General features: G+C 47.4%; 2 protein-coding genes across 3 annotated transcripts in view; one reads left to right on the plus strand and one right to left on the minus strand.

Annotated features, from left to right (window-relative positions):
• The window catches only part of SLC26A1 (solute carrier family 26 member 1), a 52,729-nt gene extending 33,058 nt beyond the window's left edge, over nucleotides 1-19,671 (minus strand). Inside the window, exons 1-2 of one of the 2 annotated variants that reach the window (XM_083481761.1) lie at nucleotides 18,189-19,671; nucleotides 17,382-17,580 (exon numbers count right to left, since the gene is read on the minus strand). The gene's annotated coding sequence lies outside the window, so the exon portion shown is untranslated. Of the gene's footprint in view, nucleotides 1-17,381; nucleotides 17,649-18,188 lie in introns of those variants that run through there. The other variant, XM_083481767.1, reaches the window with a different exon arrangement.
• IDUA (alpha-L-iduronidase) overlaps nucleotides 1-24,653 on the plus strand; it is a 63,999-nt gene extending 39,346 nt beyond the window's left edge. Inside the window, exons 4-14 of the mRNA XM_083481796.1 lie at nucleotides 919-1,026; nucleotides 2,038-2,133; nucleotides 3,548-3,750; nucleotides 4,422-4,601; nucleotides 13,299-13,515; nucleotides 15,325-15,531; nucleotides 16,184-16,305; nucleotides 20,067-20,192; nucleotides 21,284-21,360; nucleotides 22,245-22,345; nucleotides 23,111-24,653. Of these exons, the coding sequence (XP_083337922.1) occupies nucleotides 919-1,026; nucleotides 2,038-2,133; nucleotides 3,548-3,750; nucleotides 4,422-4,601; nucleotides 13,299-13,515; nucleotides 15,325-15,531; nucleotides 16,184-16,305; nucleotides 20,067-20,192; nucleotides 21,284-21,360; nucleotides 22,245-22,345; nucleotides 23,111-23,208 (1,535 nt within the window). The 3' untranslated portion in view covers nucleotides 23,209-24,653. The remainder of the gene's footprint in view (nucleotides 1-918; nucleotides 1,027-2,037; nucleotides 2,134-3,547; nucleotides 3,751-4,421; nucleotides 4,602-13,298; nucleotides 13,516-15,324; nucleotides 15,532-16,183; nucleotides 16,306-20,066; nucleotides 20,193-21,283; nucleotides 21,361-22,244; nucleotides 22,346-23,110) is intronic.
• Nucleotides 24,654-25,212: the final 559 nt, after the last annotated feature.

Consider the following 25,212-nt stretch of genomic DNA (forward strand, 5'->3'; position numbering starts at 1 on the left):
CGGCTCCCTCGGCCAATAAAGTGAGATGAGCGCCGCAACCCCAGAGTCGGTCACGACTGGACCTAATGGTCAGGGGTCCCTTTACCTTTACCTTATAGAACATTGGTTTGCAGAAGGCCATAGTACAGAGGCTGCAGAGGGGGAAAGCTGGGAAATATTTGGAGAGGAACAGCAGAAAGAAGAAGCACCGGGGGAGAGACAGCTGACAAACTCAATGCCTTTGGAAAGCTTTCCTGATACCCCCTCTCCCAGGACCAGGCGTGCATTGAGAGTAGTAGAACAGAGAGCTCAGAGGCAGAAAGCTCAGATCGGCCGGTGCAGGGATGACGTAGAATAGGAGAGACGGAGCAGGTTGGATTTCAGTCAGAGCAATGCCATTATTTCATAGAGACTGCGTTCCTTCGTCTCTCTCTGTGAATACTGAATAAATTATGTGGTAAGAACTCTTCTCGTTTATCTGCTTCTTGGCTGCCACCAGGGGAGGGATCTGATTCTCTGAAGCCTGACATATACTTATATCCTGCCCCTTCTCTCAAAGGAGCCCTAATCCACTGAGAGTATTTGTATGATCAAATGGAAAGGTGGCATGACTTGGACCCAAAGAGCCGTTTTAGATGCGCCCAATAGATTTGTGTACCTTTTTTAAAAAACCCTGATTGTCTGAACCCGCACCCTGTGCCTTTATCACCATTTGTTTAGCTCTTTCCTTTCTCTCTCTTCTTTGCAAACTGCCAAAGTCATGCAGAGAATGGCTGGGCCCTGCTGCCAGACTCCCCCATCGCCTACCCATGTTCACGGCCACATAGTTCTTTGGCTCTTGGCCATGGCGCCCAAGCGCACACCAACGGATGCTTGGCACTGCTGAATTCAAAAGCACTGAACAGGTTTGTGTGGGTTTTCCTCCCCCCTCAAACTCAGGATTCGAATTGATGGGAAGTCCCTCGGGATACTTCACTGACTTTGAAGATAAAAGGCAGGTGATACTATGGAAGGACCTGGTTACACAGTTGGCCGAAAGATATATAGGTGAGTTAACAAAATTTTGATTTGTCACCTCAGCATGTCCACAAACACGTCTTAAAGGGCAATGTCCAGGGGAAATGCTTTTTTTAAAAAAATAATCCTTGAACCTTTCTTTAAATGACCCTAAGTTAGTGTGCCTCATGGCTTATAATTTACTAAACTGTGTATGATTGCAGTTGGGTGGCCAAAAGAACATCAACAGGGGATTCCACAAGCAACTATAGTCGTACCTTGGAAGTCGAACGGAATCCGTTCTGGAAGTCCGTTGGACATCCAAAATGTTCGGAAACCAAAGTGCGACTTCTGATTAGCTGCAGGAAGCTCCTGCAGCCAATCGGAAGTCACGGAACCTGTGTCGGACGTTCGGCTTCCAAAAGAACGTTTGAAAAGCGAGTTTCGATCGTTCAAGAGCCAATTTGTTTGGGAGCCAAGGCATTTGAGATCTAAGGTATGACTGTATAGGACATCAAACTTCAAGGCAAGATTAGCAACTAGACGAGGATTGCTCTAGAGCAGGGTTTTACAAACTTGGGTTTCTGGATGTTTTTGGACTACAATTTCCATCATTCCTGACCATTGATCCTGCTAGCTATGGATGGTGGGATTTGTAGTCCAAAAACAGCTGGAGACCCAGGTTTGGAAAACCCTGCTCTAGGGCACCTTTTCATTTCTGTGGAAAGACATTGGCCCATGGGGAAATCAATTGGGGGATGGAACCAGAAAAAAAGTGGGGGAGTTTTTTCTTCCTGCCACCCCCTTTGCAACTTATCCTGTAAATCAACATCCAGCCCATACATTGGGCCCTGTCACAGAATACTAATCTGTGGAAGTGGCTTCTGTCCTGGATTGTGGGTGGGTGGGTGTGAATATGCCCCCTCAAGGCAGAAATTCCTCTTAAAGGAATAAGAGGTGGTTTGGGACAATAGCCTTTCCACTGAGATTTCTGTGTGTGGCTAAATGAAAGTCTACCGCTTAATATGACAAAGCTGTAATTAATGCAAATTGGATTTCCAGAACGTTATGGATTGAAGCATGTTTCTAAATGGAATTTTGAGACTTGGAACGAGCCAGATCACCATGACTTTGACAACGTATCCATGACAGTTAATGGTAAGCCTCTTTTGAATCCTCCCGGTTTTTAACTGTGAGCAGAGTGGTGAAAGTTCAGAGATCAGGGCTAATGAAAACAAGATAAAGAAATGTTCCGTTTTAAACCCTGTAAAAAGCTCAGCACAAATTGCCATCTCACAGAGATATTTTTTTAGTCATTCGAGCTCTTAAAAGCTAAATCAACACATGCAAATTACCGAACTGTAACTGGGTTACAGCAGGAATTTGCCTAGGAGAAACTAAGTAAATTATAGAAATGAAGTGTTTTATAGCAACACTGTGGTAATATTCTTTGCTTAGCCGTTTTTCAAAACATAAATCTTTTGACCTACCATGTTGCTGAGAATGGAACTATGGGTACCTCAGGTTGCTGTTGGCATCTGCCTCGAGAGACAATGGAGTGTGCCTTTGGGGGTGAAGTCAAACTGTTGCATTAGCAGCATCAATGAGTCCTCCTTGGCGCGCAAGCCTGGGCAGTGTAAGTTGAGGTCCTGAGCTGCCCAGTTGACAAGACCCACCACTTGGCCCCTGCGATGGGGTCCAAAGGAAAGCAGAGCAATACGTTTGGCACCAGCTTGGCTGCAGGAGTTGCAGGAAGGAGGCGTACAAGGCAACATCCAACCACCTTAGGGACTCCACTCCGAATCTTTGTCTTTTAGGTACCACAATACCCTTATTTGTGTTTGCGCTAGCAGACAAACACGTATACATGTATCCAGGCTCACTACAATTATGACGCGGTGGCGCTGTGGTCTAAACCACTGAGCCTCTTGGGCTTGCCAGTCAGAAGGTCAGCGGTTTGAATCTCCGCAACGGGGTGAGCTCCCGTTGCTTTGTCCCAGCTCCTGCCAACCTAGCAGTTCGAAAGCATGCCAGTGTAAGTAGATAAATAGGTACCACTGCAGCGGGAATTTAAACAGCATTTCCGTGCGCTCTGGTTTCCATCACGGTGTCCTGTTGCGCCAGAAGCGATTTAGTTATGCTGGCCACATGACCCGGAACGCTGTCTCTGGACAAACGCTGGCTCTGTCAGCCTGAAAGCGAGATGAGCACCGCAACCCCATACTTGCCTTTGACTGGACGTAACCATCCAGGGGCCCTTTACCTTTTACAGTTATTAGGGGTAGAAACACGCTTTAAGAATTCTGTGTGTCAGGATTACATTGCAGCTACTGGAATCTTCAATGGGTGTCTATAGCCCATATCATGAGATGCTCAGATAACTAGACCTCCTGCTTATCTAAACAGTCCATAATTTGTTGATTTTTGCAGAGTAAATGCGGTACGTTATGGCCTTCTTTGCCCTGTTTCACTCCAGTATGTTCTGAAGAAACGAGACATTTTCCTCTCCTTGGAGCTAGATATTACTACTGAAACACTAGGCCTATTGTTGACTGTTCAATTTTGCTCCTAGGATTTCTCAACTACTATGATGCTTGCTCTGAAGGTTTAAGACAAGCCAGTTCTCAGCTGAAATTTGGAGGTCCTGGAGACTCCTTCCACCCATTCCCAAAGTCCCCCATGTGCTGGAGCCTCCTGTGTCACTGCCACAATGGAACTAATTTCTTCACTGGAGAGACTGGCGTCCGGCTAGACTACATTGCCATGCATAAGAAGGTCAGCTCCCTGCTCAATTTGCTGTTGAAATGTGCCTGTCCCAAGTTAAGTGTTCACATTTAATTGCCTCTTGTGCACTAAAAACAAAACCACAACTTGCTACGTGGTGCAAAGATTCTGAATTGAATTCAAACGTTGACAACTTCTTCTTGCAACAGTTTGTTTTTTAATTCCACATAGCATCTGTACACCACTTTAGAAAATCCCAAGTGCTTCAATTACATGATCTTGTTGTTACCCTTGTTGGCGCTGTGGTCTACACCACTGAGCCTCTTGAGCTTGCCAATCAGAAGGTTGGTGGTTCGAATCCCCGCAACGGGGTGAGCTCCTGTTGCTCTGTCCCAGTTCCTGCCAACCTAGGAATTTGAAAGCACACCAGTGCAAGTAGATAAATAGGTACTACTGTGGAGGGAAGATAAACAGCATTTCCATGTGCTCTAGTTTCTGTCACGGTGTCCCATTGCACCAGAAGCGGTTTAATCCTGTTGGCCACATGACCCGGAAAACTGTCTGTGGACAAATGCCGGCTCCCTCGGTCTGAAAGCGAGATGAGCACCACACCCCATAGTTGCCTTTGACTGGACTTAACCACCCAGGGGTCCTTTACTTTTTTATAACTGCCTTGTGAAATAGGCTATCTATCAAATAAATAACAACCGCTCTTCCCACAGGGAGCTGGGCGGTCTCTGTACATCTTAGAACAAGAAACTGAAGCAGTGGGACAGATCCAGAAGCTCTTTCCCAGGTTCACCTCTGTGCCTGTATACAACGACGAGGCAGATCCGTTGGTGGGATGGTCAGTTCCGCAGCTGTGGAGAGCGGATGTCACCTATGCGGCCATGGTGGCTAAGGTAGACTTGAGCTGCATTGCTTTCCGCACCTCTACCTTCTTTTCTGTTGCCCTGGTACCCATCCTCATTTGTTTTATCTCTATAGGACTCTGTTTAAACATAGGTGCGATTTCTTTAACGTATCAGCTCTCCTGTCAAGGCCCACAGTTACCGTATTTTTCGCTCTATAAGACGCACCAGACCACAAGACACACCTAGTTTTTGGAGGAGGAAAACAAGAAAAAAAATATTCTGAATCTCAGAAGCCAGAACAGCAAGAGGGATTGCTGTGCAGTGAAAGCAGCAATCCCTCTTGCTGTTCTGGCTTCTGGGATAGCTGTGCAGCCTGCATTCGTTCCATAAGACGCACACACATTTCCCCTTACTTTTTAGGAGGGAAAAAGTGTGTCCTATAGAGCGAAAAATACGGTAATTCCTTCTTCTGCAGCAGCCTTTGAATTTCTCGGCCCAATGGTGTAGCTTATAAACAAATAACTTTTTTGGCAGGTGGAGAAAAAATCTGTGAAGCCTATGAATTTCTTGGTTCAATGAGGTATCTTATACAGTGGAACCTCGGTTGTCGAACGTAATCCCTTCTGGAAGACCATTTGACTTCTAAAACGTTTGACAACCGAGGTGCAAAAGCCATTGAAAAAATGGAGAATCGCGCCACAGAAGCCGTTTGACTTCCAAGGCACGTTAAAAAATGGAAGCATTCATTTCTGGGTGGTTGGCGTTCAGGTTCCAAATTGTTGGCTGCTGAAGTATTCAGCAACTGAGGTTCCACTGTAAACAAGAGCTTTGTTTTTTTTGGTGCAGGGAGGAAATATTCTTGCGAAGGTCTCAGAAAATACCACACGAATAGGCTGAGAATTCTTATTGGACAACTCCCTGGTCTACACGAAGGGCTCTACAGTCATACCTCGAGTTACAGCCGCTTCAGGTTGCTTTTTTTGGGTTACGGACTGCCAAAACCCAGAAGTACCGGAACGGGTTACTTCCGGGTTTCGGTGGTCGAGCATGCGCAGAAGCGCTAAATTGCACTTTGCGTATGCGCAGAAGCGCCAAATTGCAAGCCGTGTGTGCGTAGACGCGGGTTGCGAAAGTGGATCACATTCGCAACCCAAGTGTCCATTGTACTGGAGCTGAACAGGCACTCAATGGGTCTGATGAATATTATGTCAGTACCTCACAAATGGGAAGCGGGTGGCGCTGTGGGTAAAACCTCAGCGCCTAGGACTTGCCGATCGCATGGTCGGCAGTTCGAATCCCCGCGGCGGGGTGAGCTCCCATCGTTAAATCCCACCTCCTGCCCACCTAGCAGTTCGAAAGCACCCTTAAGTGCAAGTAGATAAATAGGTACCGCTTTATAGCGGGAAGGTAAACGGTGTTTCTGTGTGCTGCTCTGGTGCCGGTTCGCCAGAGCAGCTTCGTCACGCTGGCCACGTGACCCGGAAGTGTCTGCGGACAGCGCTGGCTCCCGGCCTCTAGAGTGAGATGAGCGCACAACCCTAGAGTCTGTCAAGACTGGCTCGTACGGGCAGGGGTACCTTTACCTTTACCTCAGAAATATCAATACGTATAGCATATGACTGGTGCACCATCTAATGGAGAGAATGGACACTTGCAGCTAGTGATTTTGCAATCACATTGATATTTAGGCCTCTGAGAGTTGCTTCTCTTCATCCTGTGATCTAATGACGAAAAATTCCACTGGTAAACTTAGCTTTAACTGTGGTATGTGACCTCTGGCTCAGTCCTAGGTGCCGCATCACCACTGAATTATGGGAGAATGTTGCTTTCTGTGAAGCACCCTCAGACCTGCTTATATAGGGCAGTATATAAATTCAATTCATCATCATCAAAAAGAGAGGCCAATTTGTTGAATCTTATACTTGCGCGTTGGAGATTTGTCATTTCCAGACTTTCTGGCAAGCACTGGGGGGGAGCAAGGGTCTCCTGGATGGGATCATTTGACTTAAGGATTACCGTATTTTGCGCCCCATAAGACGCTCCGGCCCATAAGACGCACCTAGTTTTTTTTGGGGGAAATAAAGAAAAAAAATTTTATTTCCCCCCCAGGTGCGGGGCTGGAAGAACCAGGTCGGGGAACAGTGGGAAGGCACGCTCTGCCTCCCCGCTGTCCCCCGAGCTTGTGGGGCTGGCGATGGGGAGAAGTGCACCAGTCCCGGGACTGCAGGCAGCTCTGCGCAACCCTCGGAGCCGGTCTCCCGAGGGTTGCGCAGAGCTTCCTGAAGCCTGGGGAGCGAGAGGGGTTGGTGCGCACCGACCCCCCTCGCTCTCCAGGCTTCAGCGAAAGCCTGCATTCGCCCCATAGGACGCAGGCACATTTCCCCTTCATTTTTGGAGGGGAAAAAGTGTGTCTTATGGGGCGAAAAATACGGTAGGTTCGGGGCCAGCCCAAGGCATTTTGGCACCCGAGGCAAACTGCAAAGTGGTGCTCCCCTCCCTACTAGGGAAGAAGGGGGTAAGTGAAGGTCTACATTGGGAAGACATGGGGAAGAAAGATTTACATCAGGATCTGCTGTCCTTATGGATCCTGCCACTTGAGGGGGATCGCCTGGCCTGGCCTTGTGGGTTAGGATATTCCTCTGCCACAATATCCAGCACATGGACTGCTGATTTCTGGCCTCACAAATGTCTCAATCCAGCCTTGGATGAGTTTGGTTCACACATTCCCCTGAAAGTCATTAAGGGTTGAGTGGGCAAGTGAGGAGAAATCAAGTCATCTACATGCATGTGTGAACTAGCCCTTACTTCACCTCTTTTAAGCCTCTTCACCCCTAAATTTCACCATCAAACCATGCTTGCCTGACTCCCCTAGTAGTAGTAGTAGTAGTAGTAGTAGTAGTAGTAGTAGTAATAATAATAATAATAATTTATTATTTCTACCCCGCCCATCTGGCTGAGTTTCCCCAGCCACTCTGGGCAGCTTCCAATCAAGTGTTAAAAACAATACAACATTAAATATTAAAAACTTCCCTAAACAGGGCTTCCTTCAGATGTCTTTTAAAAAGACGACAGCTGCTTATTTCCTTCACATCTGGTGGGAGGGCGTTCCACAGGGCGGGCGCCACTACCGAGAAGGCCCTCTGCCTGGCTCCCTGTAACCTCACTTCTTGCAATGAGGGAACCGCCAGAAGGCCCTCAGAGCTGGACCTCAGTGTCCGGGCTGAACGATGGGGGTGGAGATGCTCCTTCAGGCATACAGGACCGAAGACATTTAGGGCTTTAAAGGTCAGCACCAACACTTTGAATTGTGCTTGGAAATGTACTGGGAGCCAATGCAGATCTCTCAGGACCGGTGTTATGTGGTCCCGGCGGCCGCTCCCAGTCTAGCTTTCGTATTCTGGATTAATTGCGGTTTCCCGGTCACCTTCAAAGGTAGCCCCACGTAAAGCACATTGCAGTAGTCCAAGCGGGAGAAAACTAGATCATGCACCACTCTGGCGAGACAGTCCGTGGACAGGTAGGGTCTCATCCTGCGTACCAGATGGAGCTGGTAGACAGCCGCCCTGGACACAGAATTAACCTGCGCCTCCGTGGACAGCTGTGAGTCCAAAATGACTCCCAGGCTGCTCACCTGGTCCTTCAGGGGCACAGTTACCCCATTCAGGACCAGGGAGTCCTCCACACCTGCCCGCCCCCTGTCCCCCAAGAACAGTACTTCAGTCTTGTCAGGATTCAACCTCAATCTGTTAGCTGCCATCCATAGTTAACATCATGCGCAGGCCTTTTTGTCCTGAGTCCTTGAGCCGCTGGGAATATTCAGGCCTAGACAGAGTATCTCCATAGCACATTCCTGTTCTCCAGCTTTGTGAGGTTTATGGGTCAATGGAATTTACTTATTTTTCTTACTTCTTTTTTAATATTTTTGTTGACTTTGAGATGATAGGCAGTCAGCGCACTTGCCGACAACAAATATTGAGCAACAGCAAACTGACGTTAATTAACTTGGAGCTTCTTTGGCTCCCGGCTGAGGCGTCTCCAGAAGCATCACTCCAAAAAGAGACATTCGTTTCTGGATGTGTCAGACCAGTGGATAGTTTCTGAGTCGGCAATGTGACGTTTTATTTATTTGAACGAGCATATACTCCTTTCAAGTTTGTGAAGATCTACCAAAATATTTTAACGCAATAAAACCACAAAACACGATACAGCTGAGGTGGCTTATATCTCCTCCAACTGCCACCAGGGGGCCACTGAAGGACCATTTTTGGCCCTGAGAGGAAGGGAAGAGAGCAAAAAGACAGAAGGGCCTAGGGAGATGTTCAGTATCTCTAGCTCCTGGTTTTCCAGCTGAGATGGCTCCATTGAACACCTGCCACCAGAGGGCCATCTTGGCCTAATGGGAGGAAATATCAAGCTCTTTAAAAAAAGGAAATATTGTTTCATCTCTCTTTTCCCTTTAACGTAAACTGCTTTGTGCATGAGGCTCCCCTGAAAAGCGTTATAGTGGTACCTCGGGTTACATACGCTTCAGGTTACATACGCTTCAGGTTACAGACTCCGCTAACCCAGAAAGAGTGCTTCAGGTTAAGAACTTTGCTTCAGGATGAGAACAGAAATCGTGCAGTGGCGGCAGGAGGCCCCATTAGCTAAAGTAGTGCTTCAGGTTAAGAACAGTTTCAGGTTAAGAACAGACCTCTGGAACGAATTAAGTACTTAACCCGAGGTACCACTGTATACTGATACCTTAAATAAATAAATAAATGGAAGTCTAAAGCCACCAGAATGTCCCTGTCTGCACACCCTGTTGCGGCCGCCCTGTGCCCAGGTTACATTTACTAACTCACCGAGGTGCGAGAAGTAGGCGAGGAGACAGTCTGGCTGCCTTTTGCCGAGAGAGCATTTGATTCTCAGAATGTGCCCTTGTCTTTTACCCGTACAGTCATACCTTGGAAGTCGAACAGAATCCGTTCCGGAAGTCCATTCGACTTCCAAAATGTTCAAAAACCAAATCATGGTTCTGATTGGCTGAAGGAAGCTCCTACAGCCAATCGGTAGCCGCGGAAGCCCCATTGGATGTTTGGGTTCCAAAAGAATGTTTGCAAACCAGAACAATCTCTTCCGGGTTTGCGGCGTTCAGGAGCCAAAACGTCCGAGTTCCAGGGCATCCAGGATCCAAGGTACGACTGTATAAGCAAAGGAACGTCATTACAGTGGTACCTCGGGTTAAGTACTTAATTCGTTCCGGAGGTCCGTACTTAACCTGAAACTGTTCTTAACCTGAAGCACCACTTTAGCTCATGGGGCCTCCCGCTGCTGCCGTGCCGCTGGAGCACGATTTCTATTCTATTTTATTATTAAGTTTTTTTACAACACAAACACACACACACTCATAAGACTAAACAAAATAATAATAATAAACAAGCTGCGAAAAACAAAAACGTAAAAAGAAAAAGAAAAAACAATGTCAAAGTACAGTGGTACCTCGGGTTAAGTACTTAATTCGTTCCAGAGGTCCGTTCTGAAACTGTTCTTGACCTGAAGCACCACTTTAGCTAATGGGGCCTCCTGCTGCTGCCGTGCTGCCAGAGCACGATTTCTGTTCCCATCCTGAAGCAAAGTTCTTAACCTGAAGCACTCTTTCTGGGTTAGCGGAGTCTGTAACCTGAAGCATATGTAACCTGAGATACCACTGTAATTCCTGTGGTGAAAAATCAAACGCTGCACTTGGTGGCCTTCACTCCATGGCTGATTCAAGGGCCTGAACCCCATCTGCCAGGGATCCCACAAGAGAAATCAGTGGAGGAGACTCTTGGGTCATGACCTAAAGATTCCTGCGTTGCAGGGGGTTGGACTAGATGACCCTGGGGGTCCCTTTCCAACTCTTATGATTCTATTTCTGTCTACACAGTGTACCCCTAGGATTATTGTAATATTAAGGCCCCACCTGTCATGGCAGCCAGTTTCCTAGCATTCTTTATATGCTAATGTGCAGGAACTTGTCAGACTATAAGAGGATAGTTCGCTGTCCTGCTTTGGCTGAGCTTATCACCTATAATTCATATCTTTTGTCGTCTCAGCAAAAGAGGAGGGCAGTGGAGAGGGGGCTTAATCGGTGAAGGGTATAGGTTAATTTTATTTACGCATAGTAAACTAAGAGCGCTAGAAATTACCAAAAATGGTTTGTAACAATTTTGGTTGTACAGCTCCCCCCCGATCCTCACTGACTACTACTTGAACTCCTCAGTTTCCGATTTTTGAAAGCATCTTTCTGGAACTCCGTTCTGCTCCTTTCAACCCAACCTGCTGCTTTGTGTATTTTGTTACTGAGCGGTAATCCTTTTATATCTGATTAGTTACACCGCTGCAATCCTCCTCTTAAATTCCTAATTTTAGCAAGGCTTGGGAATTAGGTCAGCCAAAGCTACTAGAAAGGCTTTGGAAAGGATCCTGACGGCAAATTATTATGCTGCGTTTCTTGTTTTCAAGATGCGCACAGGACAGCTTCGCACATGGATTTAATTTCTTCCATAGCCAGACATAAACACCAGTGTCTTGTCCTCTGTACTGGGGTAAAATATCGGGGAGAAATGAGGCAGTTTAAAGAAAAAATGTGTTTGAAGATTCATGTACCTAAAAGTTGGGACAGTGTCTATCTCAGCATCTTTTGCAGGAACACAGAGAAGCCATAGAATGTGATCCTGGGTCCAGAATATAACTGAGAATTTCAGCTTTTATTTTTTAAAACAAGAAGAGCTCCCCAGTCCTTATGGTTACAGAGATGTACTTGAATATACATAGTGGACAATGCCTGCTGGAATCCCAGAAATCAAATGGGTTCTCCACCCCCATCGTTTAGCCCGGACACTGAGGTCCAGCTCCGAGGGCCTTCTGGCGGTTCCCTCATTGCGAGAAGTGAGGTTACAGGGAACCAGGCAGAGGGCCTTCTTGGTGGTGGCGCCTGCCCTGTGGAATGCCCTCCCATCAAATGTCAAGGAAATAAACAACTATCTGACTTTTAGAAGATATCTGAAGGCAGCCCTGTTTAGGGAAGTTTTTAATGTTTGATGTTTTATCGTGTTTTTAATATTCTGTTGGGAGCCGCCCAGAGTAGCTGGGGAAACCCAGCCAGGTGGGCGGGGTATAAATGATAAATAATAATTATTATTATTTCCACTGCTTAAAACTTTTACAGTGGTGGGAAGTACCAGAGGCAAAAAGGAGTGGGTCCAGAGGCAAAAAGCGGCTGTAGAGGAGGTGTGGACTGGGGCAGATCCCAAGTGCCGGGTTAAGAGGACGTCCCCAGGCCTGACGTTCCTCGTCCCTGGCTTAAAAGGGTGGATTGTCTGGGCTCTGCATCATCCCCCCCCACCAGCTAAAGCATAATGAATTTATGCCAGGTAGCACAACCAAAGAAACAGTTACTCAGAAAGAGAGAAATGCAAGGCTGTTGAATGCACACAGGTCACAAGGTACGGGCTACCTTGGTACAAAATGCAAATTAAGTGCAGGACACACGCCCCTGTTTGTGCTATACAGTGGTACCTTGGCTTATGTTACCTTCGGATAACGTAACTTTCGGGTAGCAAACGCGGCAAACTCGGAAGTGTATACTTCTGGGTTTTGCCATGTGTGCATGTGCAGAAGTGTTCTATCGTGCCATGCGCAGAAGCGGCGCCTCACCTTGAAGACTTTTCAGGGTACGTACAGACCCCCGGAATGAATTAAGTTCGTATCCAGAGGGTCCACTATATAATCATTGGAAAGGAAAAAGCAAAATTGAATTTTTGGCCTGCCTGGAGTTTGTTGGATCTCGACAACTCCTCAGGAAGTACAAGTCCCACCTATTGTATAGGTGGGGCTAACACAATAACAGGTTTATTTAAGCTTTAAAGATGCTGAACGGAACGGAACATTGTGCTCTGTTGAACATGGCACAAGCTTGCCAGACGGAACAATCCCCCCTCTTCCTCTCTTCCCATGTGCTGCTCTGGGGTCCTCCTGAACCACCACGCCTCAAGCCAATTTGGGCAGGGGGGGTGGAGGACAAAGGGGACACAGCCTTGCTGTGCAAGCGGAAGTCCTTGCGTAGAGTTTGTGCTGACTGGCAGGGCTTGTTTGGTGAGTCCCCTCCCACTGCCCCTTTCGGTAGTGGCGCCCACCCTGTGGAACGCCCTCCCTTCAGATGTGAAGGAAATAAGCAGCTATCCTATCTTTAAAAGACATCTGAAGGCAGCCCTGTTCAGGGAAGTTTTTAATATTTAACGCTGTATTGTTTTTAACACTTGATTGGGAACCACCCAGAGTGGCTGGGGAAACTCAGCCAGATGGGTGGGGTATAAATAATAAATTATTATTATATTATTATCTGGGGAAATTAATCCTGCGTCCAGTCAGGCTTCCCCTGTGCAGCTCTGTTCGGGGAGCTGACCTGGCAGGGAGCAGAGTCGCAGCGGTCCTGCATCCGTGTGAGATGAGGGATAAATCAAGTCCAAAGACAGATCGGTTCTTATCTCTAGAAGCGTTTATTTACAGAGCAATAAATCCATCAGAACATTCCGGCATCGCTGTGCTCTCCAAAAGCACACGCGCAGCTTCTGTGCCAAGCTGCTTGTTCAGTCAGAACCGAAAGCACTTCTCTGAACACACAGAGACTGTGACAGAAGTGCGTCAAGCTCCTCCCAGATACAGGACACCACGGAGTTTTAACCCTGTCAGTTCCAAACTCCACATATTATTCCTTCGCAGGTTATCGCCCAGCACCAAAACCTGCTCCTTGCTCGAGCCAACAACACCGTCAACTACACTTTGCTGAGCAACGACAATGCGTTTCTGAGCTACCACCCCTATCACTTCACGCAGAGGACCCTGACGGCGCGCTTTCAGATGAACAACACCAAACCACCGCATGTCCAGATGGTGAGGAAGCCAGTGCTCACGGTGATGGGCTTGCTGGCTCTCCTAGGTACAGCAAACCACTCGTCCTGTTTCCTGTTTGCAAGAGGAAAAGCAGGAGAGGCCTTTGTGGTGGCGGCGGCTGCGATGCGCTCTCCCATTGCTGGGGTCACCGCAGCTTACCTGGGCTTAGCTGGGGCAGAGTGGCGGCGAGGCCAGGATTGCATAAGATGCATATTAGTGCAACTGCACAGCGCTGACCATGGCCTCACCCTGCCCCTCACCTCTCCCACCACAGGAGCCACCGCTGCTTCAAAAGTCATTTTTACAAAAGAGGATATATGTGCGTGTTACTGGCCACCCAATGTTAACCAAACGGGGGGCACAAACCTGTTACCCTACTTCCCAGTGACATTTGGCGAATTTTTCCATAGAGGAGCAGTTAGGGCCAGAAGCGCCACCTTGCAAGGGCAATTGGGGTGTGTGTGTGAGCATCGTGCCTCCTTCCCTAAGTTTGGCAGAAGGAGGAGGAGGAGGAGTTTGGATTTGATATCCCGCTTTATCACTACCCTAACAATCGGCTAACAATCTCAACAAACACTCTGTGAAGTGAGTGAGGCTGAGAGACTTCAGAGAAGTGTGGCTAGCCCAAGGTCACCCAGCAGCTGCATGTGGAGGAGCGGGGAATCGAACCCAGTTCACCAGATTACGAGTCTACCGCTCTTAACCACTGCACCACACTGGCACACTGGCTCTCCCAGAAACTTCCCAGGCTTTGGGAAGGAGGCACTAGCCTTCTTCTTTTTTAATAAATATTTTTTAAATTAAGTTTTACAGTTTAAAATTCCCATAATCTACATAAGTTATAGAGAAACAAATGCCAAAAAGAGAAACCCCTTCTCCCCCCACCCCCAGACTTCCCTCAACTTCCCCTTTCTGGTTCTTTATACATTTAATACTTCTGCTTACAGTGGTACCTCGCAAGACGAATGCCTCGCAAGACGAAAAACGCGCAAGACGAAAGAGTTTTCCGTTTTTTGAGTTGTTCCGCAAGACGAATTTCCCTATGGGCTTGCTTCGCAAGACGAAACGTCTTGCGAGTTCTTGCGAGTTTGTTTCCTTTTTCTTAAAGCCGCTAAGCCGCTAATAGCCGTGCTTCGCAAGACGAAAAAACCGCAAGACGAAGAGACTCGCGGAACGGATTAATTCCGTCTTGCGAGGCACCACTGTACACTGTTTTATCACCATCTGTCTAAATACATTCCCATTATTATCATTTTGTATCTCCCCACTATAAATTCTTCTTATAATTAATTGTTTTCAAAAACATTATTCCTTGTCTTTTACCTTCATTTTCGTGGTCGTAAGTGTTTACTCAAACCCTGCTAGTGAGTCTATTTCTTTACAATATTTCTGTAGGTACAACAAATATAATTCCAAGTCTTTTTAAAAGTCTCTGTTGTCTTTATCTCTTAACCTTCCTGTAAGCCTCGCCATTTCTGCGTAATCCATCATGATGAAGGAGGCGCCAGGCTTCAATACTTTAATACACTAATTTTCCAGGAACATTTAGGGGACTAGTCTAGTCCACTGCCCACACGCCACCGCCTGCTTCCCAAGGGACTATCGCCTCTCATTTAGACCTGCTATTTGCACGGCTCCACAGAGGCGTCCAGTTAGCCCCTGTGAGAAAAGGGTGCTGTGCAAGCCGGGACTTGGGCCTGATCTAGCAGGACAGCAGCAAAAGGGCAGCTTGGGGAGAGGCGAGACAGCGGGTGGCTGGCTGCGAAAGTGGGTCTGCATTTGAGGTGCACGGTGGGGTGCAATAAAACAAGGCCAAGTTCAAAGTAAGATTCAGGTTTCTCTTCCTCTTGCGTAGGAGAGGAGCAAATCTCTGCCAACATCTCCAGCCAGGAATCGGAAGACCGTGACACTCTTGGAGTACTAGCCAGTGTGCACAGACCTCGAGAGCAGCCACCCGACAGCTGGCAGGCCTCTGTGTTGATCTATGCCAGCAAAGACAGTGAGCCATCTTCCAACGTCAGTGCTGTGACTCTAAACATAACCAATTACCCCAAACACAAAGGTATGGTTGTCACTGTGCTTGTTTTCCTGATGCGTCATTACGCGAAGGCGAGTGATTCTATGATTGTATACAGTGGTACCTTGGGTTACATACGCTTCAGGTTACAGACGCTTCAGGGTACAGACTCCGCTAACGCAGAAATAGTACCTCGGTTTAAGAACTTTGCTTCAGGATGAGAACAGAAATCGTGCTCCGGCGGTGCGGCAGCAGCAGGAGGCCCCATTAGCTTCAGGTGGTGCTTCAGGTTAAGAACAGTTTCAGGTTAAGAACGGACCTCCGGAATGAATTAAGTACTTAACCCGAGGTACCACTGTATTTACTGCAGCTATTGAGTGGCTCACCTTATTTTAAAAGGACAGCTGGCCTGGAATAGCCATTTCATGCAGCCTAAACCATTATGCCATGGTGGCATGACACAATCATATATTTTGATAGTAGCATTCTTTGGTTCCTCTCACAAAAATCAGGCTTTTTCCCTTGGTTTTCAGCTTCTAAAAAGCTTGCAATTGGATCCAGCTTCTTCTGGTCCTTACTTGGACTTCTTACAAGGCTATGGTGAATAAGAACACCGTATCTGAAAGCCTCGGTCTCTGGCCTGATGTTCAACTAACAATCAGAGTTTTAATGTTACGCTCCCTTTGTCTTCCCAAAGGACTTGTGTACATCACTTACTACTTGGATAACTACCTGACCAACCCGTATTTGCAGTGGAGGAAACTGGGAGCTCCAGATTTTCCTTCCCCGAAGCAACTGGAGCAGATAAGAGCTGCTGAGGTACGATGTGTTTGTTGTACATGCAGTCCTCACTGAGTTCAAAAGGGCTTGGTCCTGAGTTAAGTGTGGGCAGAATTGCAGCTATTCCTCCCCATCCCTCTATGTGTTTACTTGGAAGTAAGTCCTGCTGTTTCCAGTGAGGTATTCTCTCAGGTAAGTGGATAGGATCCCTCCCTTAGGAGGTATAGCTCATCATAAGCGTAAGGTTTTTTTGTGGGGGTCGAGAGGTAAAGCAGGCCTTTTCTCATTCCTGCAGAGGTCGTATCTACTCAGGGTCCCTCCAGACCTCTTTTTTTATTGCACTTTTATGACTATTTGTGCTCATGGTGCTATTGAGGTGGGCCCACATGACCGTGATTTCAATACAGTGGTGCCTTGCAAGACGAAAAGAATCCGTTCTGTGATTCTCTTCGTCTAGCAGTTTTTTCGTCTTGCAAAGCAAGCCCATTGACGGATTAGCGGATTAGCGCTATTAGCGCTTTTAGCGGCTTATCTGCTGATCGGATCAGCTGATAAGCGGCTTAGCGGCTTAGAAAAAGGGGGGGAGGGGAAAAAAACAGCAGGAACTCGCAAGACATTGTCGTCTTGCGAAGCAAGCCCATAGCAAATTCGTTTTGCAAAGCACCTCCAAAACGGAAAACTCTTTCGTCTAGCGAGTTTTCCGTCTTGCGAGGCATTCGTCTTGCGGGGCACCACTGTACTGTTTGTGCCTGGAAAATATTTGGGGCAGCCACACCGCTTCATCTCCAACCAGTGCCTATCCCATAACATCCTGCTGTAATCCCATAAATTTCCATACCCCAAATGCTTTGTCCCACCTTTTGTGGCCCTCTGGACAGCAATCATGTGGTAACACTGGGGAAGCATTGCATAGGAAATAATGAAGCAGAATAAGCCCCCCACCAGTGCGCTATTTCTGTGTCAATAGCAGGCTGCAGGATACGCTCACAGTTATGCAGGAGTCACAGTAATTCTCCTTTCCATAGGCTGAACCTTCTGCAAGAAATTCCTGGCCATCTTCTCCCTCACAGACTTCAACTACGTTCTCCTGGGTGGTATTTTTCCGGTTCCCTTACCTCAGACAGTTTGCGCTCCATCCTTGCTGATCACAAAGGCTGCCCTGCCAGATCAGACTGAGGCACACCAGATTCATCATTCTGTTTCCCACAGCAGCCAGCTAGATGCCTCTCTGTGCTCACAAGCAGCGTACGCCAATGGCAGCTATTCTTCTGTTGTTGGTCCCCCCAGCACTGGGCATTCGAAGGTACACTGCCCCTGTAAAAGGAAGTTCCATTTAGCTATTGAGTTGTTTCTGTCCTAACTCTGTTGCCATTCAGCTACATTGAGTGACCTTCAATTCTAGCAACGTGGGACAGCGACAATAACATTCCACAACATACATTATTTTGTAAGTTTCTATCATGCCTTGAGGGACAGAGGTGGTGCTGTGGGTTAAACCACAGAGCCTAGGGCTTCCTGATCAGAAGGTCAGCGGTTCGAATCCCCGCAACGGGGTGAGCTCCCATTGCTCAGTCCCTGCTCCTGCTAACCTAGCAGTTTGAAAGCACGTCAAAGTTCAAGTAGATAAATAGGTACCACTCCGGTGGGAAGGTAAATGGCATTTCTGTGCGCTGCTCTGGTTCACCAGAAGCGGCTTAGTCATGCTGACCACATGACCCGGAAGCTGTTTTGTGGAGTGGGAGAAGCAGAAGCTTGGGAGAGTCAGCACTCTCATCAAACTACAATTCCCAGAGTGCTTGGGGAGAAAGCCTCAGTCATTAAACTGGTATAGCACTGATATACATTTGTAGTGCGGTTAGGGCCTCAGAAGCATCCCCAAAATGAAGGACATGCCCCTTCCCCACCTTCAACCCCATACTTACCTACCACTCGTGCCTCTGGTATCCCCTTCCTTGTGAGTACCTCAGAAGTGAGGAGTTGGTAAAAATTTATGCCGTCCCTTTTATGCTGTCCAGATGTTCGCTTCCTGCTGGATCATCTTTTCTGTTGAGCTGACTCCACAGTACGCTGTCGGCGCTACATAAATATTTGTTGTAAGGCTATCCGAATGAGCAAGGCCAGTGGAAGGGCCTCCACTTTTGCGTTACTTTTGATCTTTAAGCCGCTTCTCCTTCGTAAGCACATACCTGCACACTGGGGGATCCCTGCCCCACTGATCCCCCTCAGGGAAATCTGAACCCTGCCCTGTGGGTATTTTTCTTATAAAAAATATGATGTGGTTGGGTTTTTTTGGGTTGTTTTGACTAAAAGAAGAACTGCAAGTTACCTCATTGCGCACATGCTCTCTAATGTAGGGTCAGGGAGAATTGCAGTGAGGCAGAAACAGGTGTTTTTTTCCCTTCTGCGCCTGCCAATTTTCCACTGTAAATCACAGCAGAAATCCACAGTGGGGATTTTCCGCCACGCCTCTCCAGTTTACTTTTGGTCCTGGATAATCTGAAATGGTCAGTAAGCTACACCATACATTTAAAGCACGCCAATGCCACGTTAACAGTCATGGTTCATCACCCCTCCACCCAAATAATCCTGGGAAACATAGTTTCCTCTCACAGAGCTACAGCTTGCAGACCTTTGGCATTCTACGGTTCCCAGAATTCTTTTTGGAGGCGGGAAGGCATGATGCTATAAATGTACTTTATATGTATGGTGCAATTGGCGTTTCCAAGTGGAAATCTGAAAGCATGGGAAAAGTACAAAGGGGAAACATGTTTTGAAAGGCGGCTGAATGAACAGTCTTAACATCCTGCTTCCCACATGGGCCAAATGGGTACCTCCAATAATCCCAAGAGCAAGTCACGAAGGCAATGGCCCTCCCTGCTGTTATTCCCCAGCACTGGCATTCAAGTAAAATATGCTAACCCCAGATCTCTCCTTCAAAACAACCCACTTCAGGTTTTGCGTTCTAACATGATGAGCTGTGGTTGTGCTCCATCCTATGCACACATTCCCTTCATGAAGGGGAAAAGTGTCCCAAAGAGGCACTTTTTGTTCAAAAGCGCTGTTGCACTTCTTCTGATCTTCTTTCAGAACGCTCCGAATGGCTAACTTGGGCACTGCTGAGTGATGTCCCATCCAAGCTGAGACTTGCTTACCTGTGCAAGTGGATCATGTGCCCTCTGGCCCCTGGACAATGTTTAGCATATCACCATGGTTAATACCAATAGGGTACTAAGCGGCTTAGGGACGCAGGTGGCGCTGTGGGTTAAACCACAGAGCCTAGGACTTGCCAATCAGAAGGTCAGCGGTTCGAATCCCCGCGACGGGGTGAGCTCCCGTTGCTCGGTCCCTGCTCCTGCCAACCTAGCAGTTCGAAAGCACGTCAAAGTGCAAGTAGATAAATAGGTACCGCTCTGCCGGGAATGTAAACGGCGTTTCCGTGCACTGCTCTGGTTCGCCAGAAGCGGCTTAGTCATGCTGGCCACATGACCCGGAAGCTGTACACCGGCTCCCTCATCCAATAAAGCGGGATGAGCTCCGCAACCCCAGAGTCGGTCACGACTGGACCTAATGGTCAGGGGTCCCTTTACCCTTTACCTCTACTAAGCGGCTTAGTCATGCTGGCCACATGACCCGGAAGCTGTCTGCGGACAAACGCCGGCTCCCTCGGCCTATAGAGCGAAATGAGCGCGCAACCCCAGAGTCGGTCACGACTGCACCTAATGGTCAGGGGTCCCTTTGCCTTTTTACTGTAGGGAGGTTTCTCCTCAGGGACCATTAAGCATTTTTATTTTATTTCATAGGACCCTGTGGTGAAAGGGCCATTTTCACTCCCACCAAAAGGCAGCTTGCTGCTGAAACAAGAGCTCCCAGTTCCATCCGTCTTCCTCGTCCACATCTGTGCAAAGGCTCTTGCTCCTCCCGATCAGGTAGGCACAACATCCTGTAGATGTGTGGAACCTCTAATCCAATTTGAAACAAACAATTTTCTTTGGTTCATTTGTTCTTCTGAGTCCAGCTTAGGGCAGTGGCGTAGTGTGGGGGGTGCAGGGGGGGGCCGGGCGCACCGGGCGCAACATCTGGGGGTTAGGGTTAGGGGGCGCAAATTACTTGCCTTGCCCCGGGTGCTGACAACCCACGCTACGCCACTGGCTTAGGGTGTTGGAGTTTGGGACCCATTTTGTTACAGGTAAATACTATTGGCTCAGTGCTTTTGTTATCATAAGCCACTCTTTATTAGCAAATCATATAAGATCACTCTTATTAATAATAATAATAATAATAATTTTATTATTTACACCCCACCCATCTGACTGGGTTAACCCAGCCACTCTGAGCAGCTTCCAACGTATATAAAAACATAATAAAACATATAAGCGAGTGTCTGTTGATTTTGTGTAAACCAATGTGCTTTTTTATTTATTTTTGGCTATGTGTAAGTGGTCAGCCCTACAGACGGCTGCCCTCTTCCCACATCCCACTACAAATACAGCCCCTTTAGAGAAGCTGTTGGCAGCCCTGACTGCAAGGAGAAGCACCCTCTGGTCAGCCACTCTGAAAGCAAGTCCAGTAATTACGGCCTATTCTTCCCTTAGACCATTTGCTTGCATCTCAGTTTTTCTGCTTCTGGCTGCAGGTGGCAGAGGCGGTTTTGGGGTAGCATGACTGGTGTGGTTCAGGGGGCTTTGGGACGGAATGAGAGAGGCGGGGGTCACCAAATTTTAGCATCACACAGGGCACCGCTGCAATTTGGGAGGCCATAGTCCGCCACTGGGTGTGGACACTCATGTGATGAAACACTCTCTCATGAGAAACCATGCCCACCCTTTATCTTTTTGTTTCCAGTTTATCAGCCATCCCTAGTGGCCTCATCATTTGGTCAATTCGATCCGTTTTTTAAAGCTCTCTTACATCTTGCTTTAGTGGGGGAAAATGCATAAAATAATGTAAAAAATAAATAAAAATAAACTCACTCTTTTGATACATGCCATGCTAACCCTAAGCTAATGTGTCTTGTCAGGTGAATGGTGTTCGCCTCATCCGTCTCACAAAGGGACAAGTTTTGGTCGTGTGGGATGACAGCTGTGTGAATTCAAAGTAGGTAACTCGCGCCTAAAGGAATGCAGAACTGTCTCGGCTTTAAATCCACCTTTTTCAAATTCTTTGTGTAAAGCAGTAGCTAAATAGCAAATGTTCATTTCACAAACTGTGAGGAATCAGACTGGAAAATCCAGAGGGCAATGGGTGAATATTGCTGAGCTCTGGGGCCATATGAATTGCTTCTTGCTCACCTCACTTGGAGTCTAATGGCCTAGCGCAAGGCAGGTGCTTTAGAATACCGTATTTTTCGCTCTATGGGACACACTTTTTCCCCTCCAAAAATTAAGGGGAAATGTGTGTGCGTCTTATGGAGCGAATGCTTCAGCAATAGCAATGCGAAGCCTCCGAAGTGCAGAGGGAGCGGTCCCTCTGCGCTCTGGAGGCTTTGTGTTGCTTTCGCTGAAGCCTGGAGAGCGAGAGGCATCGGCGCGCACCGACTCCTCTCACTCTCCAGGCTTCAGGGATAGCTGCCTGAAGCCTCCGGAGCGCAGCGGGAACTCGTGCTGCACTCCGGAGGCTTCAGGTTCCTCTTGCTGAAGCCGGGAAAGCAAGACTCCTGGCTTCAGCTGAGAGGGAGAGCTGCGCAGCGCCCCTTCAGCCAAGCGGGAGGAGAAATGGAAGGGGCTCCGTTTCTCCTGCCGCTTCGCTGAAGGGGCGCTGAGCAGAGAGGGGGAGATTTCCCCCCCCTTGTTTCCCCCCTCTAAAACAAGGTGTGTCCTATGGTCGGGTGCATCCTATAGAGCGAAAAATACGGTAAATAGGTTTGGAACAGTTGTCTTTAATTTCTACTTATTTTCCTCTGAAAAAATCACTTTTCCTTGCAGGGTTACAGCAATAAGCTTGCAAGTCTCTGTGATGTGTTTGTTTGTTTTTCTTCATAGGTGCCTGAAAAAATTTGAAGTGTTTTTCTCACAGGATGGAAAAACATTCCGCCAGATCAGTGTCAAAGACAGTATATTTACAGCATTGGTCTACAGCCCAGGTATCGTCCAGTCCTACAAATGTCCAGTGTCTTTCTTTATTTTTAATTTTAGAACAAAAGCAAATTAAGATCATTTCAATTCTTCCACACAACCTTTTTTAAAAAATTGGCAGCTTCGTTTTTTGAAGCAACCTTGAGGAACTGTAATGTGTCCTTGCTTGATAATGGAGTCTATATGCCACTGTTTATAGATTCAGGTTCCCAAACGCCACTGGTGTGAAGGAAGGAAGCTTTTAATATTTGATGAATTATTCTATTTTAATATTTTGCTGGAAGCCGCCCAGAGTGGCTGTGGAAACCCAGCCAGATGGGTGGGGTATTATTATTATTATTATTATTATTATTATTATATCATCATCATCATGGTTACCTTTGGTTGTAGAAGTTCTTCTGCTCAAGAGGAGCAGAATTTTATAGGAAGATTTAAGGTACATAGTGAGAAGTTCCACACAGGTTTATAAGGGGATGCTTTGTGTACACAGAAGGACCAAAGATTCAGTCTAGGGACCCAGCAATTTTAAAGGCAGACAGCTCTTTTAAAAATTATTTTTCATTCTTGTCAAAACAAAAAAGGTCTTCAATTACTACCACAAAGTACAATTACTTGGTTCCTGGCTTATCTGAACATTTGGCTGCAGAGATAAGCATCTACTTTAAAAACACACACCAAAATATAGGCATTTTGTCAATGTAGATCCCCCCCCCCGTCTTTCTCAGTGTAACCAAGATGTTCAACTAACTATTTGTGTTGGACTTTCTCTACAGAAACAACAGTCTCAGGGTTTTTCAAAGTGCGAGCTGTGGATTACTGGGGCAGAGCGGGGCCATTTTCTCTCCCGGTGTACTACAATGAAGCATCTTAAGAAAGGCCAAGAGCACCTCAAAGGCAAGCCAGAACGTACAGAATTAGGCTTGCACTTTGTCAGGCTACAAGTCCTTAAAGCAGTGGTTCTTCATACTCTTTAAGAAATTTCCCCTTACGATGCTCAGAACAACTCGACTTCCAGGGCGTCAGAGGAGAAATGAGGAGAGCGACTGGAAGCCACTCCAGAGCACCAAAAGTTTCATTTTCAAGAGATAATTTTGAAAAATAAAGTAGCACCCTAAGGCAGGCAACAGAACTGCTTCTCCCCACAATCCAAGGGGCGCCAGCTGCTGATGTAAGCACTTGTTCAAGCCCCTGCAGTAACTAGTTTCGAGAGTTAAATGGATTAGAAAAAAAGAAAAGTGAATCGGCTGGAACAGGAGTTGGCAAACTACGGTCCGCAGGCTGGATCTGGCCCAATTGCCCTCTGGATCCAGCCCGTGAACGGTTCCATTTTCCCCCCAAATTTTTTCGGGCGCCATTTTTTTGCAACCCTCCCCAAACTACATCTCCCAGCATGCTCCAAGGTTGCTCAGACCTCCATGATGCTGGCCAATCCGAAGCCTTAGCAACCTCAGGCCTCCCCTCCATTGGCCAGTTTCACGCAAGCCGGCAGCCAATGGTGACCCTTCCCAAGACCTGCTGCGAGGAGGGAGGAGGAAGATGAGGAAGACTCTTCTGTGCTGCTTGGCGGTGGCACATTAGCAGCATGGTCATGGACACCCCGGGGTAGGGGCACTTCCTGGTGGGGTGGATGTGGCCCCTCCATGCAAGCCAAGATCCAGTGCTGGCGGGGCTCCCCCTCCCCAGTCCAGCCCAGCCCGCTCCATCTGAACGTGGTAAGTGGAGGTATCTCAACCGCTCTGTCTGCAAGGGAAGGCGTGTATGCATGCTCGCGCAGGGTCTGGCCCACCACAAATTCTGAGGGACAGTGAACTGGCCCCCCGCAGAAAAAGTTTGCTGACCCCTGGGCTGGAAGAAGAAGAAGAAGAGTTTGGATTTGATATCCCACTTTATCACTCCCCTTCAGGAGTCTCAAAGCGGCTAACATTCTCCTTTCCCTTCCTCCCCCACAACAAACACTCTGTGAGGTGAGTGGGGCTGAGAGACTTCAGAGAAGTGTGACTGGCCCAAGGTCACCCAGCAGCTGCAGGTGGAGGAACAGAGACGCGAACCCGGTTCCCCAGATTACAAGTCTATTGCTCTTAACCACACCACCACACTGGCTCTCACACTGGAAGAATAGCATGCTGGGAAAAGTGCTCAGGAATGGGAAGATGCCAAGTGCCAATCTTTTGAAGAATTTGGTTTTAGAAGTAGATTTGTATTTTCTATGCTTGCGCAAAACAAAAAGTTGATTGAAGGTACTCGTCTTGAGCTTGGATGCTACATGCAATTTTTGGAATCTCTCATTTGAATAAAGATCTGCTATATATTTCGGAAGGTTCTTTGTCTCTTTGTTTGTTCTGTGTGCGATTGGATACCTAACATAGCATAACCAAATTTTGCATGACGGCTCCTAAGATCAGGGAGCAGGTTTTTTTCTCTACGCTTGCATAGTTTGGACACCATTTTGAATCCAGATGATGGAATGAAACTCAAAACTGCACTGAATCGTTTTAGTTTCTTAGCATTCTTGAGCAATGCTGGGCACTTTCCACTAGATTTAAGTAAATAAGACATTGCATCTCTTTGACAAGGGAGAGTGTCCATGGCGGTTGCTGATATAGGTGCTCTCCCCACATGGATGGGGCAGCATACCTGTGCCATTTTGTGCTCTTTTAGATGCGGCAGCCATTTTGTAACTGGTATCCACAGCACTTTTTCGAAATTCAAAGTACCCATTGCCCAGCTCTCCCAAAGTAGATGGCTTGTTTTTGAGCTTAAAAAACTAAATAAAAGGAGGGCTTTCAATCTCTTTGTGTTTGGTAGACGAAAGATGAAAGCCACAACGTTCCCGAATTGCTCACAGATGTCTCCAACCCCACACATTTGCCCATGT

This window comes from Podarcis liolepis (genome assembly GCF_965112155.1).
Source record: "Podarcis liolepis genome assembly, chromosome: 17".
Classification (NCBI taxonomy): Eukaryota; Metazoa; Chordata; class Lepidosauria; order Squamata; family Lacertidae; genus Podarcis; species Podarcis liolepis.